This window comes from Canis lupus, chromosome 20, assembly GCF_003254725.2.
Source record: "Canis lupus dingo isolate Sandy chromosome 20, ASM325472v2, whole genome shotgun sequence".
Lineage (NCBI taxonomy): Eukaryota > Metazoa > Chordata > Mammalia > Carnivora > Canidae > Canis > Canis lupus.
This window is the reverse complement of record NC_064262.1, coordinates 53,553,759-53,575,437: the sequence shown is the minus strand read 5'-3', so window position 1 is coordinate 53,575,437 and position 21,679 is coordinate 53,553,759. Positions and strand designations below refer to the sequence as shown.

Below are 21,679 nucleotides of genomic sequence, written 5' to 3'. Positions count from 1 at the left end.
AGTTAAGTAAGTGGTACAGCAATAAGGTTACTTCATTCCCCCACAGTGTAAAGGTTAGTGAGAAGAGACAAGGAATTATAATGTATTAAGATTACAATGTCATCACTTTAGTTTGAGCTGCAAACACTAAAGCGCATCTAGTGACTAGGTAGGAGCCAAAACAGGAAGAATGTGGATTTTGGACAGGATAATGTCTCCTAATAAAACATAGCACGATGGTTTTCTTTAGTCAACTTTTTATTTTGGATATTTTAAATCTATAGAAACATTGCAACAATAGTAAAAATGATCACCTTATATCTTCACCTGGATTCATCAATTGCTAACATACTGCCACATTTCCTTCAGGTTTCCTAGCTACCTATCTATACCCACAAATATCTATTAGCAAAAGTAATTATAGGTAGCTCTCAGTGAAAATTAATAAATGGAAACCTCACTAATACGAGGTCTGTAGGGGAGCTCTCCTGTCCTACCACTTGTGGTTAATTGTAAATCCAACAAGAAGAGATGGACTTTGCAAACCAATACTACTTCACTCCATCAGCAGGAGGAAGAAAGTCTCTTCAGCCCTGTTTCCCTCCTCCCACCCCAACTAACTAGCCAACGAGAGATAGTCACAGTCAGTGAGAGACAGCCACAGGCCAGTCAGTGAGAAATAGCCACAGCTCAACCAAAGAAAGACGGTCACAGCTCAGACAATGAGAAGCCACTATACTTCAAGTTCCCAGTCTACTCCAATGGACTTTTTGTGTAGAACATCCCTGCCTAACTTCCTCTTTGCTGTATAAAAGAGCTATCTCCTTCCTCCTTCATGTCATTGGACCTTGAACTTTCCTCTGGTGTTTGCTTCAGATATGGTTGCAATTCTCCTCCATCCCAAATAAACCCATTTTTGCCAATAAAATAATTGGTTCTTTTAGTTTTAAGGTTCACATATCTGTATACAATAGATATATCTTCCACTTAGTTATATGTCACTTGATATTATATAGTCATTTTAAAAAATGATTCATGTACATTTCTATATTTTTTTCTGAATCCATTGGAAAATAAATTGCAGGTATCATGCCCCTAAATCCCTTAGCATTGATCTAGTAAGAACGACGTATTCTTACATGTCATTTTAAGAAATTTGCCTCTGATACAATTATATTATTAAAGTACATAGTCAAATTTTTCTATTGCTCCCATAATGCTTTTTTTTCAAATTTAGGATTTATTTAATAATAACTTAGGCATTATATATAGTTATTATGTTTCTTTAATCTCCTTTAGTCTAGAACAGTTATTTTCAGCCTTTCTTTTTCTTTTTCTTTTATGATATTGACATTTTTGTCCAGTTGAGGCAGTTATATTAGAGCAGTGGGTCAATTGAGTTTTTCTGAGATTTCCCCATTATTAGGTCTGCTTAGGCATGTGGGGCAGGAAAAGGACGTATGTAATGTTGTATATTTCTTTGTATCAAATTGTAGGTAGCGGATGGCAGAGGAGGTAAGTTGTCTGTCTAATATCAATAACAGAATTCCACTGATTTAACCAGCTTATTAACTGATTCCAAAACTTAAAAGTGCATCTAGTGACAGTACTAGAAGAAAGACTCTTACTTTTTTTATTTTTTGTATATATTTTATTGGAGTTCAATTTGCCAACATATAGTATAACACCCAGTGCTCATCCCGTCCAGTGCCCCCCTCAGTGCCCGTCACCCAGTCACCCCATCCCTCCACCCACCTCCCCTTCCACTACCCCTTGTTCATTTCCCAGAGTTAGGAGTAAAGTCTTTTGCTGACATTTTAAGACATAAGACTTCAAATGGAATTAGATTGATTAAATATTGAATACAATAACAGAGAACCCACAGAGCTGCCTTCTCTCTCTCTTTTTCTCTCTACAGATCCATGTACAAGCAACCCCTGCCCTCATTTTGCTTCCTGTGTCTATGACAATGAAAAATACTACTGTTCTTACCCTGAATATGTCTCAACCACAGGAAAAGAAGCACTCACAGACAAGAAAGTTACACACAAAGGTGATGCTGGGCCTGTAATAAAAGTGGCATTACTGCAAGAATATGCAAATCTTGGAAGTGAAGCTAGCCATAGGCTTCTCACAGGGAAAGAACTTCAGTATCCTGCCTGAAGGTCTTGTTCCTTTTCTCTGTAGCCTCATTATGTGAGAGATGGCTAAGAATTCGAGGTCCAGGTGAAATTGACTTGTGTTCCATCTCAACTCTAATTAAGTAGCTGTGCAATTTTAGGGAAAATGCTTCGATTCTCAGTCTCGAGTGTATAACCTGTAAAATAGAAGTAATCATCATACCTTTTGCAGATGAGGGAATTAGAAAATATTTTTGTTTAAAGGAGTCAATCTCAAAATTAATGATATACCCAGTTTAAAAAATAAGTCCTCTTCTGCATCCAAAGTCATGCAGAATACTTCACACATTTACACCATTTACCACCACCCCATAACATGGATATCTCCTTTAAGTTGAAAGTCAGCAAAATTTTACTATAAAGGGTCATCTAGTAAATATTTCACACTTTTCAGGCCATGTGGTCTCTGTTGCAACTATTCAACCCCATCTTTCTAATGTCAAAGCAGCCATATACATGAATAGATGTGGCTGTGTGCCAATAAAACTTTATTTACAAAAAAAAGAAAACAGTCAGTGGGCCAGCCCAAAGCCATAGTTTGCAAACTTAGCTTAAGTAATAAGAATATTTGCTGTCTCTCCAAATTCCCTAATATATACAGTAGGAAATAGTCATATTTATTTGAAAAGGAAAATGGTTTGTTTTGCTGGGTTTGAATTTAAGTATATCTCCACATATTTTCTAGTGGAATGTTTTCTAAGAGAAATCTGACAGAAGCCACTTATGTGAGCTACACAAGTAATTTTAAATTTTCTAGTAGCTTCATTCAAAAAGTAAAAACAGGAAATTAATTTTAATAACCTACTGAACTCAACATATGCAAAGTATTATCATTCAAACTGTAATTTATATAAAAATCATTAATGAGACCATTTGTATGCTTTTGTTCACATTGTCTTTGGTCTCCAGAAGGCATTATGCTTACAGTACTTTTCAGTTCAGACTAGCCATAGCCTCAGGTGGCTGGTGGTTCCTGTTTTGGACAATGGGCTTCTTAGACCTGACTGCATTTGTTGTGACCTTGGAAAAAAAAAAAGTCCAACTCTTTCAATTTGAGAATCAAGAATGAGATGGAAGTTGAATAATAATAATTTTTCTCTCAGATTTATACATATATCTTCCTTATTTTTTAATGTATACTATTTTCAGTTTGATTATTATTTCTTTACAATAAGTATTTTCCACCCTTTCTGGATCCTGCCAAGACTATGGAGACAAACCTGTCCTAATTAAAGTAGACATGGTACCTTCTTTCCTCTGCTGAATCTATATTCTTTTATTTTCTAGAAATCAAACAAGAGACTTGTTCTAACTTGAATAATAGTGAGCCAACTTTCCAAGACTGTCAGAAGCAGGTAAGGTTTACCAAGGTTTGCATTCTGCTTGCACAAGGTGTACAGAAGCAGACCATCCTCAGAATACAGTGAGTGACATAGGGTGGGATAGCTCACCATAGTGTGCAAGTATATTTGATATATATTCTTGTGTAACAAGTGACCCCAAAACATAGTGGCTTAAACAATATTTATTATCTCCAAATTACTATGGGTTAGGAATCCAGGGAGTCCTTTGCTGGATGTGTTGATGCAGGGTCTCTAGCAAAGCTGTCATCAAGGTGTGAGGATGTGAAGTAAGCAGCAAACTCATTCATGTGGAAGGGAAAGAAAAGCCATGGAGCTTCTTTGGTGAACACTCTGGCAGTATCTCAGTTAAACATAGAATTACCATATTATGCAGCATTCCACTGCTAGGTATATACTCCCAGAAAATTGAAAATACAGGTCAACACAAAAGCTTGTACCAGTGTTCACAGTAGCATTATTCACAAAAGCCAGAAACTGGAAATGACTGACTTGCTTAGTAACTCATAAGTGGACAAAAGAAATGTAGCTGTTGCTGAGCCATAAAAAGGATTGAAGCATTGACACATGCTACAACATGGATGGACCTTGAAAACATGATGCTCAGTGAAAGAAGCCAGACACATAAGGTCACAGAGAGTGTGATTCCATTTACATGAACTGTCCAGATAGGCAAATCGAGAGACACAGAATGTGAACTAGTGATTGCCAGGGATTGGGGGATAGGATGGAGGGATTGAGGGTGACTGCCCAGGATTGCAGATTTTAGGGGAAGGTGGAAATTGCTCTAAAATTGATTGTGGTGATGGTTGTACAAATTTGTGAATACACTAAAAGCCATTGAATTATACATTCTAAATGGTTGAGTCCTGTGGGTTAATTATAGCTCCATGAAATTGTTCAAGAAAAAAGACTGGATTGGTCAGTGTACATAGTTGGTCCTCCAATATAATTATTCAAAGACTTTGACTGCCTAAGGAAAACATAAAGACCATATGTTTTGAACTCCTTTTTGTTTAATGAGGGATCCTGGGGCCCAGAGAGATTTCAGTGACTTTGCCACGGTCACACAGTGAGTTGGTGCCAAAGCTGTGTTTTGCTGGCCAGTTTTAAACTATGTGTTTCGGGCTTATGTATAAAAACTATTAGACAGCCATCACAAGCTGATTAAAAGGAAAAATAACAAATACTCCTTTTCTTCTTCTCTCTTAGTTAAATTTGAGTGGTTCTCAGGACAACAGCAGACAAATCTGTACCAGTTTCTCAAAGCTGTCCCATGGCTGTGGAAAGGGAAACACTGCTCTATCCCTGAAGGTCTGAGTGCCTTTCCTTTGGCTCTAGGTGCTGGTGGATGCTTTCTCCACCACCACCCCTCTTTTAAGTAGACTTTGTTTTTTAGAGCACTTTTAGGTTCATAGCAAAGTTGACCAGAAATACAGATTTACCATATATCCCCGTCTCCCGACCCCCACCCCCGCACAGGCACAGCCTCCCTGGCTATCTTGCACCAGATGGTACTTTTGTGAACCTGCAATGTCATGTCAATGTCACCCAAAGGCCAGAGTGACATTAAGGCATCAGTCTTTTTTTTTTTTTTACAGATTTTATTTATTTATTCATAAGAGACACATAGAGAGAGAGACAGAGACATAGGCAGAGGAAGAAGCAGGCTCCCTGCAAGAAGCCAAATGTGGGACTCGATCCTGGACCCCGGGATCATGCCCTGAGCCGAAGTCTCATACTCAACCACTGAGCACCCAGGCTTCCCAGGCATCCCAGACATCACTCTTGATGTTGTCCATTCTGTGCATTTTGCCAAAAGTATAATGACATGTATCCACCATTATAGTATCAAAAAGAATAGTTTCACTGCCCCAAAACTGCTCTAAAACACTCATCTCTGAATTTTAAAAAATCTCTTTTACTAACAATTTTATATATCCAGGGAGTGCATCATGATATTTTGACCTACATAATGAAATGATAACTACAGATAGCTAATTAACATACCCATTTCATCACATTTACCTGTGTGTGTGTGTGCGCACGCGTGTCTGTGTGTGTGTGTGTGTGTGTGGTAAGAGCACCTGAAATTTCTTGGCAAATGTACAGTATATTATATAGTGTTCTTAACTAGAGTCATCATGCTGTACATGATGTGTCAAGACTTATTCATCCTACATAACCACAACTTTTTAATCTTTGACCAATATAGATGGATTCTTAAGCAAATCAAAACCAAAAACTACTATGATAAGCAAAAGTATTGAAAGACATGCTGAGGAACTGAGTGTACTGAGACTTCTCATCTTAGGATATGAAGTGTGTGAAGATTCTCAGAATTGGGCTCAACTAGGGTTTGCCAACTCAGGGGAATCCCATTTCACAGAGGTCCTTTAGAGTCTGTGCATACTGGGGTATGAAATGTTCCCAGTAAGGCTTTGAGCGCCCTCAAACCTCTGTCAATGAGAGGAAATACTCCTCTTTTATGCTTCATGTCAAACTGAATTTTCAGTTATTACATGGCAAAATATTGGGGAAAGGCAAGGAAAATCAAAATCTTCTCCCAACTCCCAACCCAGAAAAATACACCACAAAAGTCTAAGAGAAGTAAAACAGTTTTATTATAGAATAAGTTTATATATACATATTTTTTGAAGTTTGATTTGCCAACATATAGTATAACACCCAGTGCTCATCCTGTCAGGTGCCCCTTCAGTGCCCATCACCCAATCACCTCATTCCCCGCTGACCTCCCCTTCCACTACCCCTTGTTCATTTTGTAGAGTTCGGAGTCTTTCATGTTTTGTCACCTTCTCAAATTTTTCCCACTCATTTTCCCTCCTTCCCCTATAATACCTTTCACTATTTTTTATATTCCCCATGTGAATGAAACCATATAATTTGGAATAAATATTAAACTAACATGCTTTTGCTTTTACAGTCCCAGATCCTGGGCCTGGGGCTATTGGTAGATTTACTTGACCAAAACACAAGCTTGTTTGATTTGTTTGAATTGTTTGATTAAAAGACTTTGACCTCTCAAAGCCTCCTGTTCATCTAACAAGCCTTATTTCTAACAGGAAATCGGGGATTCCTACCTTAATTTCACAAACCTCACTTCCCAATTAACCACTGGAAAACCCAAAGAGAAAGCAGTGCTAGTGACATTATACCTGCAGAATATGGAGAAGGCTGTCCTTGCAGCTGCAGTCAGAAATACAAAAGAAAGACAGAATGTGGAAGGGCCTTTTATGGGTAAGGAATCACAACTCTGGTAAGCACAGCTCCTCTTCCATGTTGTCAGTCTCGGTTCTAGGGTGTTTGTGTATCATCTCACACAATCCTCCTAGCAATGCTGGAGTGTAGGTGTGATTACCTCTATTTTATAATAAGGATGGTGATGCCCAGAAAAGTGAATGAATTTCTGGCCTCCTCAATGGTGGAAGAGCCAGGAATTAGACTTTACACTAGGTCTGGGTACATATTTTTCTTTCAACCAGTACACAAACAATCAATGTGCACTGCCTGGTACAATTTTAGATTTCATGAATTTATTTTCCTCTACATTGACCTACTGTCAACAGTTTGGAGGTAGACAATTTCATTAGGTACTACAAAGAGAAAGAAAATGAATAGTATGTGGCTTTAATTTTGGATTTGAGATATCTATTTCTTATGAATATTCCACGAAATACAGCTCAGCAAGAAGAAAGTACACACCATCTATAATCCTGGAGATTCAGAGAAAGGTATTCTAGCTTAGAGTACTAGTTAATGATTGTTGCAAAGCAAGAGATCACAAGCAGCACATCTGTAATTCATAGTTTCCATGGGTCCAGGAGTCAGGACATGGCTTAGCTGAGGCTTCTGATTCAAAGCATCTCCCAAGACTGAATGAAAAGATTTACTGGGGCTGAAGTCTCACCTGAAGGCTTGAACAAGGGAGAATTTGTTTCTAAGCTCCCATGGTTGTTGGCAAGATTCCTTGCCTTGTGGGGTGTTTGAGTGAGGGCCTTGATTTCTTGCTGGATGGAGTTTGGAGGCCTCCCTCAGTGCCTTGCCATTCTGTAGGGAAGCTTGTTTGATCAAAGTCCTCAAGAAAGTGTCTGTTAGCAAGATGGGAGTTACTATCTTACGTAATATAATCATGACCATGACACCTCACCATCACCTTTGTCATATTCTATTGCTTATAGAAGCAAGTTGTAGGGCCAACCCATAGTTAAAAGGAAGAACTTACCCCAAGGCATGATTACCCCAAGACCAGGATGAGGGTCATGGAGTACCATCTTAGTCTCTCTACCATGCTCAGTGAATTGATTCTTGGCATTGGACACTCATTAGAATGAATGGGACATTTAAAAAATACTTATAGAAAGGCCACTTGGGGATGAGGCCTGCACATCAGTGATTTTAAATGTCCCCAAGTGATTCTAATGGACTCTGGGTGAGAAGTATTCTGTACTGGTTAAGAGCCAGACCTTGTCAACAGACCTGAGTTTCAAAGAACAATTTGTCTCTTGGCATAAGTTAGCCTTGGGTTAGTATCCTTATCTCATTGAGTCTCTGTTTCCAGATCTACAAACTTTATGTATAGAAATTATATATAATATATACATATGAATTACATGGAATACATATTATAAGTTATATCTACTTTTTTATATGTGTGTACATGTATACATATGTAATATATATCATATATACATATATATACATATAATCCCCATTTATTTATATATACATGTACATTTTATAAAATACATAAGTTATATATACTCCTATATGTGTGTATATAGTATACATATATAATACATGTTATACATACTAGTATATATACATATAACCCGCACATATATACAAATAAAGATATCCTAATTTCCTCTTTTTAAAAAAATAAATTCAAAAAAATAAAAATAAAAATAAAAATAAATTCAAAAAAATGAATTCAGAAATATTCCATTCATATGATCTTTGTGTGTGTGTGTGTGTGTGTGTGTGTATGTGTGTAAAATATGATTTTCCTATTTTAAAGATACCATGTTGCCAAGAATGTGATTTTAATTCTGGATGTTAATGACAGGACGGTTTATTTTTGATACAGAAGTCTGCAGATGCTAGTATTTCCATTCTACACAGGTATATATTTTAAGTCCTTTGTGGTCCCTGCTGGTTCCAGGTTCAGACACCAGAGAGCATAGAGGAACTTCTGTTACCTGCACCTGGGTGTGGAGATTCTATCCTCTATCAGGGCTTGACCTGACATTAATCAACATGTACATAAAGGAGGCATTAATACACTCTTTCCCTTTTCTCACTAAAAAATACCTAACTCTGGGATACGAACAAGGTGTAGTAGAAGGAGAGGTGGGCAGGGGATGGGGTGACTGGGTGATGGGCATTGAGGGGGACACTTGACGGGATGAGCACTGGGTATTATACTATATGTTGGGAAATTGAACTCCAATAAAAGAATATACAAAAAATGTGATGAAACATAAAACAATTTTAAAAAGAAAGTAAAAAATAAATACCAAGGTAGCTAAACCAGAGTGCATATTATCTGCAATCCACGAAGCTAAGGGACCCTGTCTGTCTCAATCACAGTTATGCCTTGGCTCATCATACATGGCCAAAGAATACACACTAGTGATTTCCTTTAATATTTGGTAACTCCTTAAGGCTATCAGTGTTATTATCCCAATCTTGTAGATGAGGAAATTGAAGCTAGGAAAGATTAAGCCACTGACCCAAGGTCACTCATAGCACATCATACATAGTAAGGTGGTGGCTCCAAGGTGAATCCCAAACATCACAGTTCTTGTCAACATCACTTTCAATGTGTTGCCTCCCTTGTTGATTTGGAGATGTTCTTTCTGCTCTGCCTTCCCTCCTAGCCTGTAAATCAGTGCTGGGTTAAAAAGCAAAGGCAACACTTGACATCCACTTGGAGGGCTATTACCAAAAATAACAAGCATTGGTGAGGATGTGGAGAAATGGGAGCCCTTATGCACTGCTGCTGGGAATGTAAAATGGTGCAACTATGTGGAATTTGTTCCTCAAAAAGAATATACAAAAAAAACTAAACATAGAATTATTTCATGACTCAGCAATTCCTCTTCTGGATCTGTACTCCAAAGAGTTGAAGGCAGGAACTCAAAGAGATATTCATACATCCATGTTCACAGCAGCATTGTTCATAGCAGCCAACAGGTGGAAGCAATTCAAGTAAACATTCACAGATGACTAGATAAGTAAAATGTAATGTATCCAGACAATGCAATACTATTCAGCCTTAAAGGAAGGATATTCTGACACTCGCTATAGCACAGAGGACCCTTGAGAACATTGTGCTCAGGGAAATAAGCAGACACAAAGAACAAACATTCCATATCCCACTGATAGGAGATCCCTAAAAGAGTCCCATCCATGGAGACAGGAAGTAGATAGTGGGAGGCAGGTGTGCATGAGGGGGTTTAATGGGAACAGAGTTCCAGTTTAGGAAGATAAGAAAGTTATGGAGAGGGATGGTGAAGATGTGACTGTGCTTAACACCACTGAACTGTATGCTTAACTGGGGTTAAAATGGTAAATTTCATGTTATGTGTATTTATCACAATAAAGACAAAGAAAAGAGTAAATGTACCCGGTTAATTCCTAGTTCACTTTTTGAATTTTATTAAATGCCCACAGGATTTGGCCATTTCTTTCCCACACTAATCAAGAGTAAGCAGTCCCTAGAGTGTATGGGCTTTTCTTTTTGGTGTCCATTGCAGATGATTATCATATTGTAGCAGGTGGATAAGGAAATGTTGCTGTTAACCAATCATTCTCTGTTTTTTAGACATTGAAACACGAAGGGTTGAGAAATGCAGCCTGATGAAGACATTCAGGCTGAAGGCAGGAAACCAGACCATGGACATTCTCTGCACCACCATTCAGAAGGAAAGCTTGGGAGGTATAGTATATTGAGGTCCTAGAACTTAGACATCAGCCCAAGAATATTCCCAATGGAATTCCATGTTGCTCCTATAAAACAGTTCCCAGAGGCCCTTTATCATACATGAGGAAGTTCTGTGGATGATGTTTCTAAAGCCTAGGTCTGGGAAATTTACACTGGGCTCTTACAGCCAGAAAAAAAAGAAAGATGAAAAGAATCCAATTTCCTATACACAATTGTGTTTACATTGGATGTGTTGGAGTGGGACTGAAGTTGAGATTTCTTAATGACTTCCCATGTGTGCTCCTTGCTTAAGTCACCTCCACCCTCTAGGGTGCTCTAGGCTGGTTTCCTTAAATGGATGTCTTTCCCCTGCACATGAACAGTGAATGGTTCCCCATTTCCTAGAGAAGATACCTAGGAATAAACCTAACCAAAGAGGTAAATGATCTATACCCTCAAAACTAAAGAACACTTCTGAAAGTAATTGAGGAAAACACAAAGAGATGGAAAAATGTTCCATGCTCATGGATTGGAAGAATTAATATTGTGAAAATGTCAATGCTACGCAGGGAAATTTACACATTTAATGCAGTCCCTATCAAAATACCATGGACTTTCTTCAGAGAGTTGGAACAAATCATCTTAAAATTTGTGTGGAATCAGAAAAGACCCTGAATAGCCAGGAGAATATTAAAAAAGAAAGCCATAACTGGGAGTATCACAATGCCAGATTTCAGGTTGTACTACAAAGCTGTGGTCATCAAGACAGTGTGGTACTGGCACAAAAACAGACACATAGATCAATGGAACAGAATAGAGAATAGAGATTCTATTCTTAAGAATAGAAGTGGACCCTCAACTTTATGGTCAACTAATATTCGACAAAGCAGGAAAGACTATTCACTGTCTTTTTAACTTCTGAATACTTCTGTTTATTTTTATCCATTTCTTTTTAAATTTAAGTTTTAATATTTTTAATTTTTTACTTGAGATATAATAGACATAAAACATTATATTAGTTTCAAGTATATGACATATATGATTCCTTTTTTGTCTAACTCATTTTTAAAACTGTGTACAGTCTATTATTAATCATTTTTAAGATTTTTCTTTTACTACTTTCCATATGTCTTTTCCCTCCTGCAAAATTACCTCCTACCCATCTTTTTCTCCCTCCTTCACTTCCTTGCTCTCTCCTTCATCTCTTCCCTTCCTCTCTCCTTTCTATCTTTCCTTCATTTTTCTCCTATCATCCTTCTTTCCCATCTTTCATTTTCCTTCCTTCCCTCCATCCACTGAGTCATCCACTCACTGTCCACATATCACCCAGCTTTCCTTCTTTCCGTTCTTCCATCCATCCATTCACACATCCATCTATCCATCCACCCTTCCATCTGTCCATCCACTATTCCATCCTTCCTTCCCTCCGTCCATTTATCCATTCTTCACTAAATCCATCCATTCTTCCTTTCCTGTACCCACACATTCACCCATCTCTAACCTGCCTGCCTTCTTGCCTTCCTTCCTCTATCCCTTTAGCCTTCCATCAGATTCATTGATCTGCTTTGCAATTTTTGAGGAATAAAATAATGACTTCACCTTCCAAGCTTGAACTGAAAGTTCTTTATTATCTTTAATCTTTTCCTTAACTATAAAATACCAAAGAAAATTTTCCCTATTAAGAGTGGTAGCATCTGACTCTAAATAAATAAATAAATAATAAAAAATAAAGTGGTAGCAAGGATGAAATTATTATTTAAATTTTAAAATATATTTAAAATTAAAAGAGTATTACTTAATGTGAATGACTCACCACATTGTCCCATAGTAAAGGCTCAATAGATGGTAATTGAAATTATTTTTTTCAGTGGTCTGACATCCTATCTAAAAATTAAAGCTACCATAGACAATTTGTTAAATCTTTGATGTTGCCTTCAAATGAGCATCACTGAACCTAGGTGGGGTTTCTTCTTTTTTTTTTTTTTTTGTTTTTTTTTTGGGGGGGGGTTCTTCTTTATCCAGGTGCTGTCGCATTTATATCTTATGCTTCCATTGGTTCCATCATCAATGAGAGCTTTGTGTCTGAGGAAAACCTAATGACGAAGGAAAAGCTGCATAATTTCTACCTGAACTCTAAGGTAGTGAGTGGTACAGTGGGATCCAGAAAGAACACTTCGCTCTCCATGTCCATTAATTTCACATTTCAGCATGAAAAGGTGCGTGAGAACCAGGTGACTCCATTACATCTGCAGGGATTTTGTAACTAACTGGGAATGTTTCCATGCTGATGAATTTACAGGTTGGAAGTTTATAAAAAATGAGATAGATTCTCACTCATCTGGGGGACATGGTGTTAGAAAGTCTAAAATGAACCCAGAGTGAGAAACTGGGCTACCCCTGAGCTCTACTGAGTAGATAACCTCAGAATCAACCCCTCAACTGTCCCCCAATCCAGACCAGCATATAAAATGAGTGATAGTCATTAGGGGGTTTTGAAATGCTTCTCCAGCGCTATAACACGGTATCAGACCAGGTACATTTCAACAAAAAAAGTTATCTGGGTTTTAGAACTTGCCAAAATTAAAAATGATTCTGTCTTCTTCAAGGGGGTTGTTTGCTGTGTAAGTAATTTCCTCAGAACTAGGCAACTTAAAGTGATATGCAAGTATTACTCACTTGCTTTCTGTGGGTCAGGAATGTGGGAGGGGCTTAGCTGGGTGGCTCTGGCTCAAGGATTCTTCTAAGTTTGTCATCAAGATGTTGGCTGGGTTGTGTCACCTGAAGGGTTCACTGAGGCTAAAGGGTTTGTTTTCAGGATGCTTCCCCCATCTGGCTGTTGGCAGGAAGCTTCTGTTTCTTGCTATGTGGGGCTCTCTGAGAGCTGCTTCAGTGTTCTCACAGCATGGCAGCTGGCTTCCATGAGTGCTCCAAGAGAGACTGCACCTAAGGGAGTGGAATTAGGCTTGACATTTTGAAGGGAGTGCCAAAGAATTGGTGGACATTTTTTAAACCACTACAGGAAGAGATGGAGCTGAGCGGTCTGTGTTCAAGTCCCATCTCCTTTCCTACTCACCACTAGGCAAGTTACTCAGCCTTCTGTGATGAGCTCAGCCCAGGAGCCAAGATTCTGCTACTGCTAGTAGCAACGTGCCTTGTTGGTTAATGGGAGAGATAAGTCAATGTGTATAAAGTCCTTAAAATAGTGCCTGGCATCAGCAAATGGTGCTGGGAAAACTGGATATGTGTGTGCCGAGGAGTAAAGTTAGACCCTTACACCATATACAACATGAACACTAGATGGAACAGACAAAAACATAAGACCTAAACTATAAACCTTCTAGAAGAAAGCAGTGGAAGTTTCATTACTTTGACATAGAAAGATTTTCCTAGATATGACACCAAAAAACAGGCAACCAAAGTAGAAATAGACAAATGGATTATATAAAACTAAAAACTTCTGTGCATCAAAGGACACAGTAAATGGAGTGAAAAGGTAACCCATGGAATGGTAAAAAAATGCCTGATAAGGGATTAGTACCCAGAACACATAAAGAACATCTGCCATTGAACAACAGCAACAAAATAACTTGATTTTTAAAAAAGAGCAAAGGATCTGAACAGACATTTCTGAAAAGATGATATACATATGGCCAAGAATCACATGAAAAGATGTTGGAAGTCACTAGCCATTAAGCATCAAATGAAAGAACAGTGAGAAACACTTTTATGCACATACCATATTTTGAGTTTTGTGTGTTACTTAACATGTCTGTGTCTCTATCCTCCAACATGTGCACCTCGGAGAGTAGCAGTATCTACACCATAAGCTGCTGTGGAGGTTGTTATTCCATGCTGGATCTATAGATTGGTACCTGCATACATACATAGATGTCAGTGTTGTCTGTGTCAGTGATGAGGACAATTGCAATGGAGATAAGATAAGGACTATTTGTTGGGAATTCAACAGATGGATTCTCCTCTCCAGGAAATCATATTGCCCTGACCTCAAAAATGATCTCCTTTTCTTGCTTACCTTATAAATGACAGTGGCAGTCAGGTAGGATGGTTAAGATTTATGGCTCTGAAGGCAGAAATCCAGAATTGGAGTTCCATCTCCTCGTTTATCACCACAGGACAACTATCAGTTTCCTCCTATGGAAAAGGAGTATATGAATACCTGCCTCACAAAGGGTTTTGTAAGCAGCCAATGAGATAGTAGATATGAAATCAACTATGTATGTTGTATGTTTTGGAGTACGAACAACAATCAGTAAATTTTAGTTATTCCATGACCGGACTAAGGCAATGTGGTTATTCTCCAGATAAAGAGAGAAAATGAGCAGCCCCTCTGTGTCTACTGGCAAGGGTCATCATGGTCTAATGAAGGCTGTCAAGTCATTTCCTCAGATGAAAATCAAACTGTTTGCAGCTGCAGCCACCTCTCCAGCTTTGCCATTCTCATGGCATCCACCAAATTACAGGTAATATCTACTTCTGTAAATAAATTGACCTTTCATTGAAGTGGAACATTACCGAGTTCCATAAAAAAGAGGATTGATTGAATGATTGCATTCTGATATTGAATGGAGAGAGATTTTAAAGCAAGCCCTCTACTTGTGAAAGGCTGTTGAAATTTTCTGTGGAAATCAAGAGAATGTTGACCTGGAAATGCAAGCCGCTAAGTACTTCTCAGTTTCCTGTTCCTAAGTATCACAAGAGATGCTTATTTTAAAATGCATTTTCTTGACTCCATCCCTGAAGGATTTGGATTTGAAAACCCAGACTGGGGGGTCAGGGATGTGCATTTTACAAGGGGATTCGTTCCTTAGACAAATATTTGTTGAGCATCTAGGACTGCCAGGCAGATTTGAAGTGTATAGAAGATAGCCACCGCCTTTGTGAACAGGGACATAGTAAATAATGGATGTCAGAATAAGTGAATTGTGTTGTATGTTAGAAATTTCTCTCCCTAATATGCAAAAATGATAACAGGGACTACAACTCTGTGCTCCCTCAACACCCAGGGAAAGAATGTCAAACATCCCCTTTACATTGATCATACATTGAACAGATAATATTTGGAACCTAGCAGGTTAAAGAAAATATACTAGTAAATTATGTTATGTTTCTTTTTCATATTTTTAATAGGGCTAATGGAATATGTAAAATTACCTCATAGGATGTATCTTTTTTTTGAAAAAAAAAACAACTTTATTTAGGCATTCTTTTTTTTTTTAGATTTTATTTATTTATTTATTTATTTATTTATTTAAATTCAATTTGCCAACCTATACTATAACACCCAGTGCTCATCCCATCAAGTGCCCTTCTTAGTGCTCATCGCCTAGTTACCCCATCCCTCCACCCACTTCTTCATCTGCAACCCTTTGTTTGTTTCCCAGAGTTAGGAATATCTCATGATTTGTCTCCCTCTTTAATTTTTCCCACTCAGTTTCCCTCCTTTCCCTTATAATCCCTTTCACTATTTCTTATATTCCACATATGAGTGACAGAAACATAGATCAATGGAACAGAATAGAGAACCAAGAAATCCCTCAACTCTATGATCAACTAATATTTGACAAAGCAGGAAAGAATATCTACTGGAAAAAGAACAATCTCTTTAATAAATGGTGTTGGCAATGAGGAGGGCACTTGATGGAATGAGCACTGGGTGTTATGCTATATGTTGGCAAATTGAACTCCAATAAAAAATAAAAATAAATAAATAAATGTAAAATAAATAAATATTTAAAAATAAATAAATAGTGTCGGGAAAGTTGGACAGCCACATGCAGAAGAATGAAACTGGACGATTCTCTTACACCATACACAAAGATAAATTCAAATGGTTGAAAGATCTAAATGTGAGACAAGATTCCATTAAAATCCTAGAAGAAAACACAGGCAACAACCTTTTTGAATTTGGCTGCAGCAACTTCTTGCAAGATACATCTAGGAAGGCAAGGGAGACATTCTTGACATTAAAAAAATTAGATATATATTTAAACTGAGGGGAGCACTTGATGGGATGAGCACTGGGTGTTATTCTATATGTTGGCAAATTGAACACCAATAAAAAATAAATTTATATATATTTAAGATGAACAACTTGATGTTTTGGTATATGTGTATGCATTTTGACAAGACCATCACAGTCAAGCTAAATAACTTACCCGTCACCTCTACATGGATGCCATTTCATGTGTGCATGTGATGGGAATTAAGATTTCAAGCAAATTTCAAGCATACATTACAGCATTGTTAACTCTTGCCACCACACTACACATTAGATCCCCAGAACTCATTCAGCTTGTATAACTGAAGCTTAGTGCCCCCTGGTCACATCTCCTCATTTTCCCCTCTACCCAGTCCCTGGCAACAATTATTCTACTCTCTGCTTCTGTGAGTTTGACTATTTTAGATTCTGCATATAAGTGAGATCATGCAGTATTGGTCTTCCAGTGTCTGGCTTGTTTCACTTATCTGATGTCCCTAGGGTTCCTCCACATTGTCACAAATGGCAAGATTTCTTCTTTTTTTAAGGCTGGGTCTATTCTATTGAATGTATACACCTCATTGTCTTTACTCCTCTGTCCATCGATGGATATTTAGGTTGTTTCCATATCTTGACTCTTGTGAATGATGCTCATATGATATTTCCATGGGACAGTGCCAGCTTGGTGGTTTCAGGTTTCCAACAGCCCTGTGTAGAAAATGCTATCTTTGACTCTATTGGATTGCTAGGACTGCCATAACAAAGTGTCACAGACTGGGTGGCTTAAACAACAGAAATTTAGTATCACAGATCTAGAATCTGAAAGTCCAAGTGCAAGATGTTGGCAGGATTGCTTTTTTCTGAGTCCTCTCTCCTTGGCCTGTAGATGGCCTTCATCTCCCTCTGTCCTCATATGGTCCTCACTCTCTGTTTCCAAATTTTAAGAATTTATTTACTCATGAGAGACACACACAGAGAGAAAGAGAGAGGCAGAGACACAGGCAGAGGGAGAAGCAGGCTCTATGCAGGTAGCCTGATGTGGGACTCAATCCCAGTTCTCCAGGATCAGGCCCTGGGCTGGAAGTGGTGCTAAACCACTGAGCCACGGGGGAGGCCCAATGTTTCCAAATTTTGAATAAGGACACCAGTCCTGTTGGATCAAGACCACCCTAATTATGTCATACAACTCAGCTCTTTAAAGACCCTGTCTCCAAATACAGTCATATACTGAGGTCCTGGGGATTAGGACTTCCACATATGAATTTGGAGGCAGGGGACACAATTCAGCCTGTAATACTGCCTCCATTTTAAATATGGGGACATCAGATCTCAGAGAGTTAAAGTCACTTGTTTGGGGGACTTAACTGGGATGCCCATCTGACTCTCCATCAGGCACATAATAACAGTGCTGGAAACTACAATGGATTCCTTCTTTGCTGGCTCATAGGTGGATCCCGTGCTGACCATGATCACCTATGTGGGGTTGAGCCTGTCTCTGCTGTGCCTCTTCCTGGCAGCCCTCACCTTCCTCCTTTGCCGACCCATCCAGAACACCAGCACCTCCCTCCACCTGCAACTCTCCATCTGCCTCTTCCTGGCCCATCTGCTCTTCCTCACAGGCATCAACCAGACAAAGCCCAAGGTAGGAGAATGAGTGAAACTCACTTTCTGTGAACAATTCTAGTGGCTTTGCCACTATGCACCTAAAGCCCAAGTAGGGGTAACTGGATGTAGGAAGAAAGAAGAAAGGTCCAAAAATTTGAGTGGATAGTCCACCTTCCCATTGCCAAGAGCTGCTCATGTTAATGCTGTCAAAAGTGGGTCTCTGGGAACAAGTGTTAGAAGGGAGTTCCATGGCTATGAAATGGTGAAAATGGATGTGCCTGGGTGGTTCACTAAGCATCCGAGTCTTGGTTTTGGCTCAGGTCATGATCTCAGGGTCATGTGAACATGTGCCTCATCTGGCTCAACACTCAGCAGGGAGTCTAATTCTCCTCTCCTATTTCCTCCTCTCCTCCTCCTCTCTCTCTCTCTCTCTCTCTCTCTCTCAAATAAATATTTAAGAAATGGTGAAAATCACATATCTACTCAAACTAATTTAACTTAGCAAAGTTGAAGCTCAAGCAGAGGAAGTAACTTGGCTGAAATCATATAATAGGTTTTGTGAGGTTTTATTTTTTTAAGATTTTATTTATTTATTCATGAGAGACAGACAGAGAGAGAGGCAGAGACAGAAGCAGACTCCATGCAGGGAGCTCGATGTGGGACTCAATCTCGGGACTCCAGGATCACACCCTGGGCTGAAGGCAAGTGCTAAAACCTCTGAGCCACCCAAGGATCCCCGGTTTTGTGAGATTTTAGATAATAACCTAAGTGTCCTTCATTTAATCCAAGGCACACAGATCTACACCAGCATTTTCCAGCAGAACTTCCTGTGAGGATGAAAGTGTTCTGTATCTGAACTCTTCAGATTATGGTAGACATTGGCCATTATGCTTTTAAGCACTTGACATGTGGCTGGTGTAACTAAGGAAGTGACTCTTAAATTGTGTTTAATTTTAATGAATTTTAATGTAGATAGCCCCATGACTGTCTCCTAGCCACAAGTTAGACTGAGCAGATCTGTAGATATCAAGCTTATCTAGCAGATTAAGAAGGACGCTGAGGTGTTTATTTTGTGATTAATTGTGATTTATTTTGTGATAATATAGTTCATCTAAAGCCATTGGGTCATCTTTCAGCACTTTGCTAAATGAAAACTTTTAACATAGGATAGTGATCTTTCTCAAATAGTGTCATATTCATGAGCAAAATTAATCTAAACTAAAGGTCTAAAATTGTTTCCCAGGCCTAACTGGTCAGCAGTTGTTTTTTGTTGAGTCTGCTTGATGGTTTTTAATTTAAAAAAGAGTTGCCAGCATCTGGGTTCTTACCTCAAATAATTGAAGGCAAGTTCTAAAGAGACATTTGCACACCCATGTTCATAGTATTGTTCACAATAGCCAAAGGTAGAAACAACCCAAGTGTCTTGACAGATGATGGGGTAAACCAAATGCAGTATATACATAGGATGGAATATTATTTAGCCTTAAAAAGTAAGGACCTCCTGATACCTGCTACAACATGGGTGAACTTGAGGACATGTGCTTAATGAAATAAGCTAATAACAAAAGGACACATCCTGTCTGATTCCACTCATAGAAGATCTCTAGAACAGTCATACACACCCACAGAGACAAAGATTAGATAGTGAGAACCAGGGGCGTATGAGGAGGTGGAAAGTGAGTGTTTCAATGGGAAAGATTTCTGTTTTGCAGAATGAAAAGAGTTCTGGAGATGGATAGTGGGAATGGCTGCATAACAGCATGAATGTACTTAACACAGGCATCAACTGAACTGAGAACCATCCACTCAAAAATTGTTAGCATGGTAAATTTTGTGTTATGTACTGTGTGTATTTTACCACAAATTTTTTTAAAAGCTGACAGCATTTAAAAACAGATTTTGTACAACAATTCAGATTTCCAGGTGTGTGTGTGTGAGTGTGTTATTTTTTAAGATTTTATTTATTTATTCATGAGAGACATAGAGAGAGAGAGAGGCAGAGACACAAGAAGAGGGAGAAGCAGGCTCCCCACAAGGAGCCTGATGTGGGACTCGATCCCGGACTCCAGGATCATGCCAAAGGCAGACGCTCAATGGCTGAGCCACCCAGGCATCCCATGTCTGTGTGTGTGTGTGTGTGTGTGTGTGTGTGTGCACGCACGTGCACACACACGCACACGTTTTATTTTATTTTATTTTTTCGCACACGTTTTAAAGAAAAGAAGCACTGGCAATATTCGGTTCACATTCTTACATGGAAACCACTGCTAGAGATGAAGGTAACTGCTGCTTCTCAGAAGGGTCACATGGCACAGTTTCAACTCCTGCATATTCCTGAATGTTTGCCTGCTTGACAGATACGTGCTGCCTGCCTGGCCCTCCGCAGGTATTTGAGTTTGCCATGATGAACCGACTCAGAGAAGTATGGGAACTCATTCTAAGTAGCTTGCTCTGCACAACGATGTTCCATTTACCTTGCATTCCCTTTGCTCCAAGGAATAGTGGGTATTGTTCTCTGTGCACCTCTCAAATTCTCCCAACTTTTGTCTCCCCTCCAGGTGTTGTGTTCCATCATCGCTGGGACGCTGCACTACCTGTACCTGGCCTCCTTCACCTGGATGCTCTTTGAAGGGCTGCAGCTTTTCCTAACTGTCAGGAACCTCAGGGTGGCCAACTACATCAGTGCAGGGAAGTTCAAGAGGAGGTTCATATACCCTTTTGGCTACGGGATCCCAGCTGTGATTGTAGCTGTGTCTGCAGGTGTTGGACACAGCAATTATGGAACACATACTCAGTAAGCACAGTGTCTATGTCATGAGGAAGTAATAATATATGTATGAGTTCCCATGTATTAAACATCTGCTTTCTGAGCTGTTGTAGGCTCTGTGGGGACCCCAGGAAACAAAGCAGACAACAAGCAAATAGATATATGATATAATGTTAAGCTATGACGGCTACCACCACAGAAAGCAAAGTAGAGAAATGGGAATATATGTGAGGTGATATTTTAAATAGTGTGGTCAGGGGGATCGCTGAGAGGTAAATGCTCTATATCATATGTATCTGATTTTTTAAATGTCTTACTGTGTTAATCTCCTGTTGCTGCACTAACAAATGAGACCAAAATGGGTGGCTCAGAACAACACAATTTTATTATCTTAGAGTTCTGTAGGTCAGAAGTCCAACATGAGTCTCATTGAGCTAAAATCAAGGTATCAGCAAGTACATTCCTTCTTGGGACCATTCCAGGTGTAGCCCATATTCCTCAGCTTATGTCCCCTTTCCTCTGTCTTCAGAGCTGGCAACATTACACCTCTCTGAACATCCTTCACATCTCCTTCTGACTCTTCTGTCTCTCCTTTACACTTCTAAGAATACTTGTGATTATATGGGATCCACTCGGGTAATCCAGGATAATCTCCCCATGCCAAGATCCTTGCATTCAATTATATGTGCAAAGTCCCTTTTGCTTTGTAAAGTAGCAATTAACAAATTCTGCGCATTAGGACTTGGGCATATTTAGAGTGGTGAGAGGCTCATGTTATTCTGTCTATCACACTTATACATTGACCTTCTTTTGTAATTTGTTCTAACTTGCAAAATTAAATTT

General features: G+C 38.9%; 1 protein-coding gene across 1 annotated transcript; it reads left to right on the top strand.

Annotated features, from left to right (window-relative positions):
* Positions 1-6,606: 6,606 nt before the first annotated feature.
* Positions 6,607-20,867, top strand: LOC112666974 (adhesion G protein-coupled receptor E3-like). The gene is made up of 6 exons (XM_035703410.2): positions 6,607-6,778; positions 10,368-10,481; positions 12,489-12,682; positions 14,789-14,947; positions 17,912-18,106; positions 20,628-20,867. The coding sequence occupies exons 1-6, from the start codon at positions 6,706-6,708 to the stop codon at positions 20,865-20,867; spliced, it is 975 nt and encodes a 324-aa protein (XP_035559303.2). The 5' UTR covers positions 6,607-6,705.
* Positions 20,868-21,679: the final 812 nt, after the last annotated feature.